General features: G+C 40.3%; 2 protein-coding genes across 3 annotated transcripts; one reads left to right on the top strand and one right to left on the bottom strand.

Annotated features, from left to right (window-relative positions):
* Window positions 1-789: 789 nt before the first annotated feature.
* Window positions 790-8,150, bottom strand: bysl (bystin-like). Its single transcript, NM_201106.1, is given in 7 exon segments — window positions 790-1,247; window positions 2,062-2,164; window positions 3,361-3,521; window positions 4,581-4,714; window positions 4,862-5,000; window positions 5,401-5,542; window positions 7,847-8,150. Coding segments are annotated over 7 exon segments (1,269 nt in total). The 5' UTR covers window positions 8,085-8,150; the 3' UTR covers window positions 790-895.
* A 160-nt stretch (window positions 8,151-8,310) lies between these two features.
* med20 (mediator complex subunit 20) lies at window positions 8,311-14,478 on the top strand. 2 transcript variants are annotated; one of them, XM_073936446.1, is made up of 5 exons: window positions 8,511-8,550; window positions 9,880-10,038; window positions 11,027-11,172; window positions 12,587-12,840; window positions 14,060-14,476. In XM_073936446.1, exons 4-5 carry the CDS (start codon window positions 12,613-12,615, stop codon window positions 14,282-14,284), a joined length of 453 nt encoding a protein of 150 aa, XP_073792547.1. In that variant the 5' UTR covers window positions 8,511-8,550; window positions 9,880-10,038; window positions 11,027-11,172; window positions 12,587-12,612; the 3' UTR covers window positions 14,285-14,476.
* Window positions 14,479-15,174: the final 696 nt, after the last annotated feature.

A 15,174-nucleotide genomic window follows, 5' to 3' on the forward strand; every position in this document is an offset into this window, starting at 1 on the left:
AATGTAAAAAAATTACGCATAAAACGTTTACGATTTTTAGCTTAAAGCTGGCGCCGGGTAATCAGTTCCTCATGCATAGCACCAAAACTATAATGAATCTGTTCATGTTCAAAATTCAGTTTCACTGATCATAAACACAAATATAACATTTAATTTAAATTTGCTGGAATAAAACTAAACGATTTAGAGTTTGTGTGTACGTAATGAATAACTGAGTGTTGTAGCTGTGATATAACTCTTATCATTCAGTGTAGGGTTGGGCGACGTCCATCAATTTGGCATTGTTCAATGTCTAATATGAAACATCGCGATGGACGATGGCATCATCATCGTAGGAGGCGTTGAATTAATTATATATGAATAATTAATTAATTCGTAAGGAATTAATCATTTGTAGCCAACTGTTTCATCTAGCTGACCCGCATGCTCTTTGTTTACCCATTAGACTGAAGAGTCGTTAGATAGAGACGAGATTATTAAATATAACCTTTAACATCTATAGTGAGAACTATAAAACTAAGATGTATTAGTGTCAACGGGGTCTAAGTGTGTATTTTTCGTGAACAGGTTGCCGCTGCGACGAGGTCATGGCGGAGGATCTTGATGTCTATCGGCTATCAGCAATGGATGATGGCATCGTCTATCGACCCAACCCAAATTCAGTGTAGGGATATATAGCTGTAATGCGCACAAAACCTGCCGGAGCTACTTCAGCTGTGCTTTTACCTGTCAATAACGGCACCCTATAGACTGCAGATTAGCCAATCAGAATCAAGCACTGGACAGAGCTGTAGTATAACACAATTTAATGACCTGATGTAATACCAGAATAACCCAATCAGTCCAGAAACATGACTGCGACACACACTGCACTGTCAAATCTCATGTTAGTCCGTCAGTCGAGGCTCATGGCCGGCGTGGCGTCCTCCAGGTCTCGAGGCTCGGCGCTCTGCAGTTCTCTGCGTATCTCGCTGGAGATCTGCGGGTGTGTGTGGGCCTTCAGCAGCTCCAACAGCGCCTCCTTCTGCTCGGAGGACAGGTCTGCTTTATAGCGCTGCACCAGCGTCAGCAGGCTCTGATGCCACAGCACCGGCAGGATCCGTTTGTCCGTGCGGAACGACAGAAAGTGCGCGACTAACGCGTCCAGCACGCGGAACGGCAGAGCGTACTTCTTATCCAGCATCAGACGCAGGAAAATACTGTTGGCTCCGTTATACTCCATCTCAGCCAGCTTCAGCATCGCAGCGCTAAACAGAACACACAAACAAACCATTACGTTATATTTAATGACGGAACTTAAAGGGCTCCTATTTCAAGATGTAGGATGAGTCTTTGGTGTCTCTGTAAAGTTTCAGCTCAAAATACCCATCAGATCATTTATTGAACCCTGCTGAAAATGCCCATATGAAAGGAAGGTGTAGCTGTTTTTGTAGACTCTGCCTTTAAATGCAAATGAGCCACTTCTCCCCGCCCACCATTCCTGCATGTGTCTTCAGATAAACAGCAGTCAGTGACAGATGAATAATGCAGAGATTTTAAGGTTTAGTCTGTTTATTTAACAGGGGTCACCACAGCGGAATGAACCGCCAACTTATCCAGCATATGATTTACCCAGCGGATGCCCTTTCAAATGCAACCCATTAGTGGGAAACACCCATACACACTCATTCCTACACTCACACACACTACGGCCAGTTTTAGTTCAATTTTAATCCCCCTATAGCGCATGTGTTTGGGCTGTAACTCACACCAACACGGGGAGAACATGCAAACACCAACCTAGCCGGGACTCAAACCAGAGACCTGAGTGCTGTGAGGCCACAGTGCTAGCCACCATATATAAAGTTTTGAAAATGTATTGAGGTACTGAAAGGAGGCCTGCATTTGTCCGCTCTTTCGGTTTTCAGATGTTATAGTGAGGCTCAGCTCAGGCTGAATGAGCTCTGAGATCACTCTGGAGTTGGTAAACATGTTTGAGAGGCTTGCTTTTCTCAGCTGTTTCTGAGCATATGCTCGGTGACGCTGAAACAGGGTGATAAACAGTAAATAGACGAGTCTGACCTGGAGTGCAGCACGGGGATGGAGCATTTGGTGATGATGCTGCCGATGATGATGGCTTCCCTCAGTGTACATGAGCCGGACTCACAGAGCGGGAGCAGGATCCCTGAACACACACACACACACACACACACACACACACACACACACAAGCTTAATTTACACTTATGCATTTGGCAGACACTTATCCAATAAGACTTGCATAGCACCTTTTAAAATAGGATGTTATGAGATATGACATATACACACATATATATATATATATATATATATATATATATATATATATATATATATATATATATATATAAAATATATATATATATATATATATATATATATATATATATATATATATATATATATAAAAAAATATATATATATATATATATATATATAAAATATATATATATATATTTTATAAATATATATATATATATATATATATACACACATTATATATATATATATATATATATATATATATATATATATATATTTATATATTTATATATATATATATATATATATATATATATATATATATATATATATATATATATATATAAGTTAAGTAGAGGATTTTGGATTCATATTTTGAGATCTTCAACCCCTTCTACTACTTATTTCTCTTTATTTCTCTTATTGTGTGTGTTTTATCTATTGATTTTATTTTATATATTAGTATGATTATTACTATTATAAATGTGGATATATTGTGAATGTAAATGGACTGTTATCAGTCTTTTGGTGTAAATTAAGTTATTAATGCCTTTCTGTTAAGTGTTCAGCTATTGAAAACAAAACACACAAACAAACAAAACCAATCAGTGTTTCAAAACAAATCCAATTGGCCAAATATCGGACTTCGTTTAGATTTACGTGAGAAAACAAATGTGTGGAAAATAAATGTTCTTCAATAAAGTAAATAAATAAGAACTACTCCAGGATTCACACTGCACACTCTAGTGTTCACTTACAGTTAATGCACACACACAGAGGCTTTTCAATAGTATCTGGATGCAGCCTTTATGATATAAGCTGAGACTGCATCACTCAGCGATGCAATGTCAGACACAATGCACTCAAATGGAGCTAGTGACGTCACTGTGACGGGTAGGGTTAGGTAAGCCCATTAAAAAGCATTGGATGCAGCCCAGATTGCACTGCACTAGGTCTGCAGCCAGACCCCTCTCAGGCTATTACCGTCACTTCTGATAGTAAACACACTGCAGATCTTGTGCTCTACTCTCTGCACAGAAGCACACAGGTGATGATGATGAAGATGGTGTATGCGCTGACCTTTGAACCAGGCTGCGGGTTTGAACAGGGCCTTCTTCAGAGCGCTGTACAGGTGGAAGTTGAGCCGCTTGTACTCCGCGATGTCGTCTCTGATTCTGGGCAGCAGCACCAGATTGTAGAAGCGCTGGGCCATTCGCTCCTTCAGGTTCGAGGAGAAAATCCTGCAACACACACACACACACACCGTCAGCCAATCAGCACGCAGCAGCTCATGACCCCTGACCCCAGAGCACGACCTTGTAAGTCATTCCAAGTCTATTTGCATAGAAATGCCTGCCGAATAACTCCTGACTGTGACCATTAAGTTTGAGCCTTGAGCATGACCTCTGAGTGTGACCCCTGACCTCAGAGTGCGACCCTTGAGTGCACGAGTGTGACCCTTGACCCCGAGCATACACCTTACCCCAAAGAGCAACCTGTAACCCCGGAACATGGACCCTGATCCTTGACTCCTGAGTATGATATCTGAACGTGAGCTCTGAACAGGGCCTCTAAGTGTAATGCCTGACCCCAGAGCGTGACTCCCTGAGCATGACCTCTGTGTCCCCTGAGCTTGAGCCCAAACACGAGATTGACCTCTGAGTGTAATGCCTGACCTTTGACCCGAGTGCCCCCCTGAGCATGACCCTGAACCCCTAAGAACCTCTGCCTGATCCTTGACACCCGAGTATAATATCTGAACGTGACCCCTGAGCAGGACTTCAGAGTAAGATGCCTGACCCTTAACCCCTGAGAATGACCTTTAATGCCTGACCTTTGACCCGAGTGCCCCCTGAGCATGACCTTCATGTCCCCTGAGCTTGACTGATCCTTGACCTTTGAGTGTAAACCCAGAATGTGACCCCTAACCCAAGCAGGACCTCCAAATGTGACCCCTTGACTGTGATCCAGACTGACATCTGACCCTTGACCCCAAAGCATGACCTTTGATTGTGACCCTTGAGCATGACCGCAGAATGTGACCTCTTTGACTGTGATCTAGAGTGCGACACCGGACCCTTGACCTCTGAGTGTGACACCAGAACATGACACCTGACCCTTAAGAGTGACGCCAGAATGTTAACCTTGAGCATCATGCCTGACCCTTGAACATGACCTCTGCACATGACTGCAGAGTGACACCTGACCCTTGACCTCTGATTGTAGCTCATAAGCATAACCTATAACCTCTCAGTGTAGCCCTTAAGCATAACCTATGACCCCAGAGCATGACCTCTGACCTAGTGGCCTGGTACATGGCGGCGGCGCTCCAGGTCTCGGGCTCTGTCAGGTACAGCACCTGCTCCCAGTTGGACAGAGCTGGGATGATCTTAAAGGCTTTGGGCAGTTTCCCACTGCGGTACTTCGACAGAACCTGCGGAGAACCACAAACTCAGCATCAGTGAGATCAACACTTCTGTTTAACACTGCGCTCGTCACGGTCGCATCTCATGGACTGGACTGGACTGGACTGATATGGTATGGTGACAGGCGTGCTGATATTATGGGATGGCAGGCTGACCTTGCTGACCCCTCTGTACACCTCCACCACTCGCGGGTCCATCTGAGGCATCGCGTGACCCGACACTTCCGACAACACCGTCCCCACCTCCGTCTGCTTCTCCGTGATCTTCTCCATGATGATGTCGGCCAGTGTGCGTCTGTGGGACACACACACATCAGTGATGCTCCAGAAACACACACACATACAGACACGCACACGCACACACACACAGCAGTGATGCTCCAAATGTGACTGTGATGCTTGATTCACTGGAAGGCAGTGAGGTCAGAAGCGACCCATTTCACTGCTGAAACTCCCACCTCCGACTGCGTCCCGAGCGCAGCGCTATAATAAATACATTTCACATTAGCTAGCTCCGCAGAGCTAGCCATCACCTGAGAAGTGAAAGTGATGTTAAATGACGCATCTCGCTGAAGTCTGGGCTCTTCCTGAGATCCGATGTCCAACTTCTAGTGTCGATAGAGACAATATTACCAAGCAGGAACAACGAAAACTCGAAATTGCCGGTTCAGACATTCCTACACGCACACACTCACCGCATCGGCGGGTTTTTGCTCATGAACATCTGTATGGCTTGCTCGTCCTCCGGGTCCACCTCCACCTCTGGCTCCACCTCGTCCATGGCTTCACCCAGAGCCGGCCATTCCTCATCAGAGTCTCCATCCTGAGACACCGGCCCTGACACACACACACACACTTTAAGCAAGAGTTCAGACAAACACAAGGCAAGCTTCCAATAGGTCACGAATCTTTTGGTTTTGGATCAGTGGTTCAGAGTGCAGATCAAATTGGCGAGGTCACGTGATTTCAGTAAACAAGCCTTCATCACATCATCCCCGTTTTCAGAAAATGTCCTGCTTGTCATCTGCGGGGCGATCTGTGTTACACGTCAGTTATGCGCGCATATTAGATCGCCCCCTAGTGGACTGAACAGGAGAAGAGTGTGTAGATGTTTTTAGGAGAGATTTGTAAATGACAAGGAAGGAAGAAAGGATGACTGGATGGATGGATATAGACAGACGGAGAGAGGGAGGGATAGACAGACGGACAGAAAGATGGATAGACAGAGGGTTAGACAGACGGACAGATGGAGGGATAGACAAACAGAGGGTTAGACAGATGGAGGGATAGACAGAAGGAGGACAGAAAGATTGATAGACAGAGGGTTACACAGATGGACAGATGGAGGGATGGACAGACAGAGGGTTAGACAGATGGACAGACAGATGGAGGGATAGACAGACAGAGGGTTAGATAGATGGACAGACAAATGGAGGGATAGACAGATGGGCAAAAAGACAGATAGACAAATAGAGAAATAAACAGATGGAGGGATAGACGGACACAAAAATGGATATACAGATGGAGGGATAGACAGACGAACAGAAAGATGGATAGACAGAGGGATAGACAGATGAAGGGATAGACAGAAGGACGAAAAATGGATAGACAAACATATGTACAGAAAGATGGACAGACAGACAGATGGAGGGAGGGATAAACAGACAAAGATGGATAGACGAAGGGACAGACGGGGACTGAAAGATGGACAGACCGACAGACAGATAGAGGGATAGACAGACGGACAGAAAGACAGACAGACAAATAGAGACATAAACAGATGGAGGGATAGACAGACAGACACAAAAATGGATATACAGATGGAGGGATAGACAGACGAACAGAAAGATGGATAGACAGACAGATGGAGGGATAGACAGACGGACAAAGATGGATAGACGAAGGGATTGACGGAGACCGAAAGATGGACAGACCGACAGACAGATAGAGGGATAGACAGATGGACAGAGATAGACAGACCGACACAAAAATGGATAGACAGATGGAAGGGTAGACAGAAAGACAGACAGAAAGATGGATAGACAGATAGAAGATTAGACAAACATACAGAAAGATGGAAAGACAGACAGACATAGACAGACGGAGGGACAGACAAAAGATTAGACAAACAAACAGAAAGATGGATAGACAGAGACATAGAAAGATGGACGGATACACAGATGGAGGGATAGACATATGGAGGGATAGACAGAAGGACAGAAAGATGGATAGACAGATGGCTAGAAAGAGAGAGATGAAGGGATGGACAAACACAGGATTAGACAGACCAGACGAACAGAAAAATTGATAGAAAAATGGACAAAGATGGAAAGATAGACAGAAAGATGGACAGACGGATGAAGACAGAGGAAGGGATAGACAAACCGACAAAAATGGAAAGACAGACAGAGAGATAGAAAGAAGGAGGACAGAAAGATTGATAGACAGAGGGATAGAAAGACAGACAGATGGAGGGATAGACAAACAGAGGGTTAGACAGATGGACAGACAAATGGAGGGATAGACAGATGGGCAAAAAGACAGAAAAATAGAGAAATAAACAGATGGAGGGATAGACGGACACAAAAATGGATATACAGATGGAGGGATAGACAGACGAACAGAAAGATGGATAGACAGAGGGATAGACAGATGAAGGGATAGACAGAAGGACAGAAAGATGGATAGACAGAGGGATAGACAGATGAAGGGATAGACAGAAGGACAGAAAGATGGATAGACAGATGGCTAGAAAGAGAGAGATGAAGTGATGGACAGACACAGGATTTGACAGACCAGACAAACAGAAAAATTGATAGACAGATGGACAGACGGATGAAGACAGAGGAAGGGATAGACAAACCGACAAAGATGGAAGGACAGACAGAGAGATAGACAGATGGACAGAAAGATGGATAGACAGAAACAGACGAACGGAGACAGATGGAGGCATAGACAGATGGATAGAAAGATGGAGGAACAGACAGACAGATTGACGGATAGTTTGATAGACAGACATATAGATACACAAATAAACAGACAGAGAGACAGACACACAGTCAGTCAGATGAGAGACAGACAGACAGTTGGTAAAACAGGACAGACACAGACAGAGAGAGAGTCAGTGAGTGCAGCATTCACCCAGTCTGGTCGCCGGTGTCCTGCGCTCCTCCTCGGCTGTGTCCTGCAGCTCCTCCTGCTGTCTGCGGGCCTGCTCCAGGATCCTCCGGCTCAGCTTCTCATCCACGAACTCCTGCTGCTCCTCCTGCCCGCGGCCGCGCTGCTTCTGCCGGCCGCTGCAGCGCACTGAGTCCCGCTGGAGGATCTGCTCGGCCAGGGGCACCGCGCCGCCGCTCCAGGCCTTCTTCACCTTCGGCATGATGACGGTTATCAATATTAGTATTATCTGCCTGTCTGTCTGAGGAATTATGAGTGTGAAATCGCGTCTGAACACATGACGCGCCGCGGAGAGCTGCACACACGTGGGTCTGAGAGCAATGGCGCTGAGAGTGTGTGTGTATACATAGATATATGTCTGTAGTGCTGCTCTGAGAGCAGTTGGAGAGATGAGCGCTGTTTTGGAGCGCGCAGAACTACTGATCCCAGAGCGGCGCTGCGTCACACTGTTTACTTCCGCTCGAGGCTCGGCAGATCTCGGCTCTGTTCATTTTTAGCGCGGCTAATGTTTTTATATTACATGAATTTAATGATTGTTAATATTTTTATTTTATCGAATTTAAGTGTTTTACTTTTACTGATTTCGCGTGTTTCACGCAAACTCGAGTGATCCGGAAGTAAATACCCCGGCTTGCGGAAGTTTGTCTCGAAGAAATGGGTGTAACGTGGTGAGAAACACTTTTGTTTATAAAGTATTGTCCTCAAATAATTAATATTTTCAGTTGTGCTTGTTTTGAGTCTCTCTGGTGCTCCTGATGCTCCCGTTCAGCGCTGTTTGAATGCACAGAGAGGCTTTTGCTCCTCATTCATCAGTCTATTTATTGCTTTATACATGTTTACATCACATGTCACTCTTAAAAGTACTTTACAAAACTGTTATTAGTGTTGTGTAGAACACAATGAAGGCCTGTTATTATTATCAGGTGCACGTGTTCATTCAAACTAACATTTAAGATGAAATATAAGGATATTTGACGAGGTTTTCCCGAAGTTTTGTATAAAAAAAAGTGTAAGATTATCAGCTTCATTTACTGCAAACATATAAAAAAACATTTAACAAGTTTTGTAGTTTACAAGCACTCATTTAAGTAGTGTTCAGGGAGTCCGCGGGGTCTTAAAATTTATTAAAGTGCCCATGAAATGAAAACTAGCCTTGTTGTTGTTGTTAGCTCACAGTGCTAGTTCTGTGGTGAATAATTCATCTGTGCATATTATTGAGAAAATGTAATAGTTTGCCCTTCTAATCTTTAATTGAAATCTGAAAATGCTCTTCCTGTTTGTTTTCAGTTAAATTATCAGATGGTGTGTTTTTGAGAGAGGGGTCTGGCTGCAGACCTGGTGCAGATGCAATCTGAGCTGCATCCAATACTTTAAGCTGTGCTTACACTGGGCTTTTCTCACCATAGACTTCATTCATACACGCGAATGCGTCAGACTGGAAACGCAGGGTCATGCGTCAAGTTTCGCAGGTCACTTCAGTGCAAAGTTCAACCTTGGTGAAGTCGGACCTGCGAAATCACATCACTTGACTGCGGGAGACCAATCGAGGATCAACATGAGCTCTCTGGACAGAAATGAAACACATGCAGCAATCACTCGCTTTATTAATGCCTAATCATCTTGTTTAATCCCGCCCCTTTTCGCAGCGCCGTACGGCGGACTTTCGCACACGCAAGCTCTAGTGTGACTGCAGCTTTAATGTGCTCACCTAACCCCACCCCTCAAAGTGACCTCACTAGCTCAATTGTGTCCGACATTGCATCACTAAGAGATGCAATCTCAGCTTGCATCACAAAGGCTGCATCCAGATACTATTGGTTTTAGGCAATGGGCGGGGCTAACATTCATAACCACGCCCCTCCAGCTGTCAGTTTTGACAACAAACAGAAATGCTGAGCTGGGGTCCGTACGTTGCTTAAATGATCTTGATGATTTGGCAGATCCTTGATCTGTTCATCTTGATAACTGATCTCTGGCTAATTTGGTTCCTCAAACAGGTTCGTGAATTAGATTAAAATGTCTGGATGCACATCTGAGATCAGCGTGTGTTGTGAAGGGCAGATTTATCCATCCCCAAAATCATGATCAGCAATGCAGCGATTGGCTGACGGCACAGCAGCGCAATGACATCATCTGATCAATATTCAATTCTCCATGTGAGCAAAATTATTTAAAATTCTTAGTAAACGGTTTGTTAAATATGACACACAATAACTTCCCATGTTTGTTGTGAGCTGCAGGCTTTTTTACACATTCATGTGTCAAGAGTATTCAGCAATTTATTTTATTGTTAGAGCAGATTTTCCTTATTACAGTCGCCATATTAGTATTATAGTAGCCGGTTTCTTAATTGGTATAAAGATTAACAGGATGTTTAAATTAATTTTGCATCACAAAAGCATTTTACTATTGGTAAAGATGTCTGCAACTTTTTTGAAGGCATTAAATCCCAGTCATATTACCGAATACCTGCATGAATGTATTATTCCTTTATAAAAAAAGGTTGCATTAATTTTCTCTTTGATCCACCAGGTGGCAGTATTTGTACTTTTATTTCGGAGTGCAGATTGCATAAGTTTTATTTATATATATTTTAACTTATATATATATATATATAGTTAAAAAATATATTTACTATTTTCCCAAGTGTATATAACTATATAACTACTGTAATAAAAGATCAGAATTCGTTACATAGTTTCAGTATTATCTTTGCTTGAACTGAACCGATCTTATCCTGTTTATATGAAACAAGCTGCTGCTCCCCAGCAGGTTTGAGCTACCAGAACTATTGATAGGACAACAGCTCTCAGATGAGTTTTGAAGAGCGTAACGATCCTGGAACATGTCAAATCGTCAATAACCAAATCCGTTATATAATAACTGAGTAATGCATGTACGAAGAACGGACCCCTGGGGTTTGGTTTTCATAGGTGAATTACTCAAGTATATCAATCTATCTATATAGCTAGATAGACAGACATTACACATATGCACACACAGACTCGCACAATTATTTTTATTATTTATTTTTATTGATGTTTACACTGATCAGAATGATCTTGCTTTAGTAAACTACCATTTTGAAACTGTTTTTAATTGTAAATAAATTAAACGTCTCAAATGTGTGTGTGTTTGTGTCAGTGTTTGTCAGGTGCCAGTGGCCGAGGGTAAGAGCGTCCAGCAGACGGTGGATCTTCTCCACAGGAAGCTGGAGCAGCTGGGAGCCGTAAAACAGGGGAACTTCTGGGTGGACTGTGAGACGTATCACGCTACGGGAAATGCCACCGGTAAAAACACAACTCTTGGATTACTTAAACCAAATTCTGTTACAGATTAAAATAACATGACAAAATGTGTAGTCAGTAATATAAATCAGTTAGATTACACATTTATGGTAATGTATCCGGACTACTTTTTAAATTACATTTAGATTACTTTTGCGCTAACCCTTAGTTGATGTCACACATAGAATGAAAAGAATATAAGAAACGTATATTCACAGCATATTTATTATAAACACACACACACACACACACATATATATATATATATATATATATATATATATATATATATATATATATATATAAAAATAATGTTCATAATGGAATCATGTAATTAAAAAGTAACTAATTTGATTACGAGTATTTTAAAAAGGAGTTTATTATAATTACAAGATCTTGATTTTTGCAATATGATTACAAGATTGCATAATTTTAGAGATTGCATATAATCGGATATCACATACAAACCGATATTACATATAAAAAAAGTTTACAAATAAACCGATTTTACATACAAACCAATATTACATATGAAACGAGATTGCAAATAAAACAAGATTACATACAAACCGATATTACATAACAAGATTGCATTTAATCCGATATTACATGTAAACAGATATTGCCTATAAACCGATATTACATAGAAAATGAGATTACATAAACACCGATATTGCAATTAAACCGATATCACAAATAAAACAAGATTACATACAGGCCGATATTACAATTAAAACGATATAACATACAAAACGAGATTACTTATAAACCGGTATGACAATTAAACCAATATTACAAATAAAAGAAGATTACATTTAAACCGATAACATACAAAACGAGATTACAATTAAACCAATATTACTAATAAAACAAAATTACATAAACTGAGATTACATTTTAAATATTGCATTTAAAACAAAATTACATATAAAACGAGATAAACCACTATTGCAAATAAAACGAGATTACTTACAAACCGATATTACTTATAAAACAAGATTGCATTTAAACCAATATTAAATATAAAACAAGATTACATTTGAATCGATCTTACATATAAACCGATATTGCCTATAAAACGAGATTACATAGAAAACGAGAGTACACATAAACCGATATTACCTATAAAACGTGATTACCTATAAACCAATTACATATTAACCGATAATACAATTAAACCGATATAACATACAAAATGAGATTACATATAAACCAATATTAGTTATATCGATATTACAATTTAACCAATATTAAATATAAAACAATTACATATAATCCAGATTAAATAATTTTATAGATTGCATATAATCTGATATTACAAATAAAATGAGATCACATATTAACCGTTATTACATATACTCTGATATTACATATAAAACGATATATATATATATATATATAAACGTGTCTGCCACAGGTCAGCCGTCAAAGCTGCTGTACGTGATGCACAACTCAGAGGCGCCACTGAGCTGCATGGCTCTGTTCGAGGGCGGACCGGGACTCAGCGCCGACGCAAACTTCGACGTCCTCATGATCAAACTCAAGAGTCACTTTCAGAATGCAAAAGGACACAAAGTGGAGAGTCGCGGCACTCGCTATCGCTACTGCGACTTTCTGGTGAAGATCGGCACTGTTGCCATGAGCTCCAGCGCACGAGGGATTTCAGTCGAGGTACTAAAATGTGTTCAGTAGCTTAAATACACGTTATGAGTGTTGTATCAGTTTCATACTAACATTTATTATGAATTTACAAGAATTGTACGCAAAAATTACTCATCAAAACTGCAGCAGGTTTATTACTATAGCTATATTAGAGTCCACACTAGTGAGTGATAACTGTTTGTCTCCACATGAGTGAACGATAACTATATTAGCGTCCACGCTAGTTAACGATAACTACAATGATAACTATATTAGTGTCCACACTGGGGAACAATAACTACATTAGTGTCCATACTACCAAACAATAACTATAGCGTTATCTATATTAGCATTTATTCTAGCGAAACATAACTGTAACAATAAATATATTAATGTCCGCACTAGTGAGAAATAACTAAAATGATAACTATATTAGTGTCCAGACTGCCATACAATAACTATAGCGTTAACTAATATTAGCATATACTTTAGCAAACCGTAGCCTTAACAGTAAGGTGAACGCTAATTTATTAATGCTATAGTTATCGTTCACTTGTGTTGACATTAATATAGTTATTGTTCGGTAGTCTGGACTCTAATGTAGCTATTACGGTTATTTTTCATTTGCGTGTCACACTGATATTAGCTATAATTTACTAGTGTGCACATTAATATAATTATCGTTCAATAGTATGATTATAGTAACAAGTAGCAAATATAGCAATTATACTAATCATTTGCCAGTATGGAAACTAAAATAGTTATCGTTCAATAGTTTGAACAAAATAGTTAACGTTTAAATAATTGTTTGCTAGTAAAATGTTAATATATTTATTATGGTCTGCTGGTGTCGACTATTTAGCTTTTAGTATAGTTGTTGTTATCACTCACTAATGTGGACAGTAATATAATTATTGCTAGCTAGTCTGAATGCTAATATAATTTTCATTATACTTATCGCATGCTAGTATGGACACATGTATAGTTACCGTTATAGTTATCGTTCACTAATTTAGTAAGTCTTAAATCGCTATTGGGAATGTACTGCTAACACAATACCGTTAGTGGTAATGAGGACCGCTAACGTAGTTGACAAGATTGTGTGAAAGCTAATAGTTACTGTACATTGTATATGTAATTGATAATAATAAATAATATATCGTAATAAAATATGATGTGTTTGAATAAGTCCCACTGTCTTAACTTAAAATGGAGAAATGTATGCTAATTGCGCTGTGTGTGTGTGCAGGTGGAGTACTGCGCGTGTGTGATTCCCGGCGACTGCTGGAACCTCATGAAGGAATTTATGCAAAGTTTTCTGGGCTCTAACACGCCCGAGCTGCCGACGGTGTTTACGAATAAAGCGGAGGGTCTGTACGTGCCGGTGGACTGCATGGACACCATGAGCCAATACCTGGAGCTCTTCAGTAAAGTGCGCAAACAGCAGGTCCTGCCAGGCAGCGGCGTACGCTAAAACTGAACAAACACTAGCGCACTGTGTGTCCTTATATAGAGAGAACTTTATATAAGCTATGTGATGAGAACATTTCTCATTTATTTCGATTGCAAGTTCTGCGAAATACATCTGTTCATGTGTTGTTTTTTATATAGCCAATTACTTCCTGTGTTTGACCTTGTTTTTTGTAAAATAAACTAATTAATTTTGAATTTTACTCCTTTATTTATTCAAAATCGACCAGTTTTTGAACATTTGTGTTTTCAGGTCCGCAAAACAGTGTTGTGTTGTATTGTAAACTAATTGGCAAGAAAAAAAAAAACATACATCAACGCATGGAAAATAGTGCTGCGCAAAATTTCAACACAATTAAAAATAGCATCCAAAATAGTTTGTTTCGAAGTAATGCAAGTGTGTGTAGTGTGTATTTATTGTGTGTACATAAATACAATCTTGCATGTATATATATATACACACACACACACACATATACCATACCTACATATATAAACACATATACACACATACACATGTATATACAAACATACATACACACATATACACATACACATGTATATACAAACATATATACACACATATACACACACACACACACACACACAGTATTATGTTGAAACACTTATTTTGGATGTGATTACTCTTTGCACAAAGCACTAATAAAAAAAGTTTTTCTACTTTAAAAAATACCCAAAACGAGCACTGCTAATTATAACACTTTTCTTTCTTCATTTGTAATATCTATCTTGTAAACGGGTCAGATCATGCACATTTTGGCCTGTTTTACATGCTATTGTCCAGCAGATGGAGATATTTTTATTGTTTGTGTTTGAAACTAATGGTTTTGTGCATGTCCACTTCTTTCACGGCTAATAAATTATGGATGCTTC

The sequence above is a fragment of the Danio rerio genome, chromosome 22, assembly GCF_049306965.1.
Source record: "Danio rerio strain Tuebingen ecotype United States chromosome 22, GRCz12tu, whole genome shotgun sequence".
NCBI lineage: Eukaryota > Metazoa > Chordata > Actinopteri > Cypriniformes > Danionidae > Danio > Danio rerio.

Bases quoted from the DNA above. Each gene is read 5' to 3' on its own strand.
- med20 (XM_073936446.1), top strand. From the start codon at position 12,613: ATGCACAACTCAGAGGCGCCACTGAGCTGCATGGCTCTGTTCGAGGGC. The intron at 12,841-14,059 runs GTACTAAAATGT...GTGTGTGTGCAG, and splicing joins CACGAGGGATTTCAGTCGAG to GTGGAGTACTGCGCGTGTGT.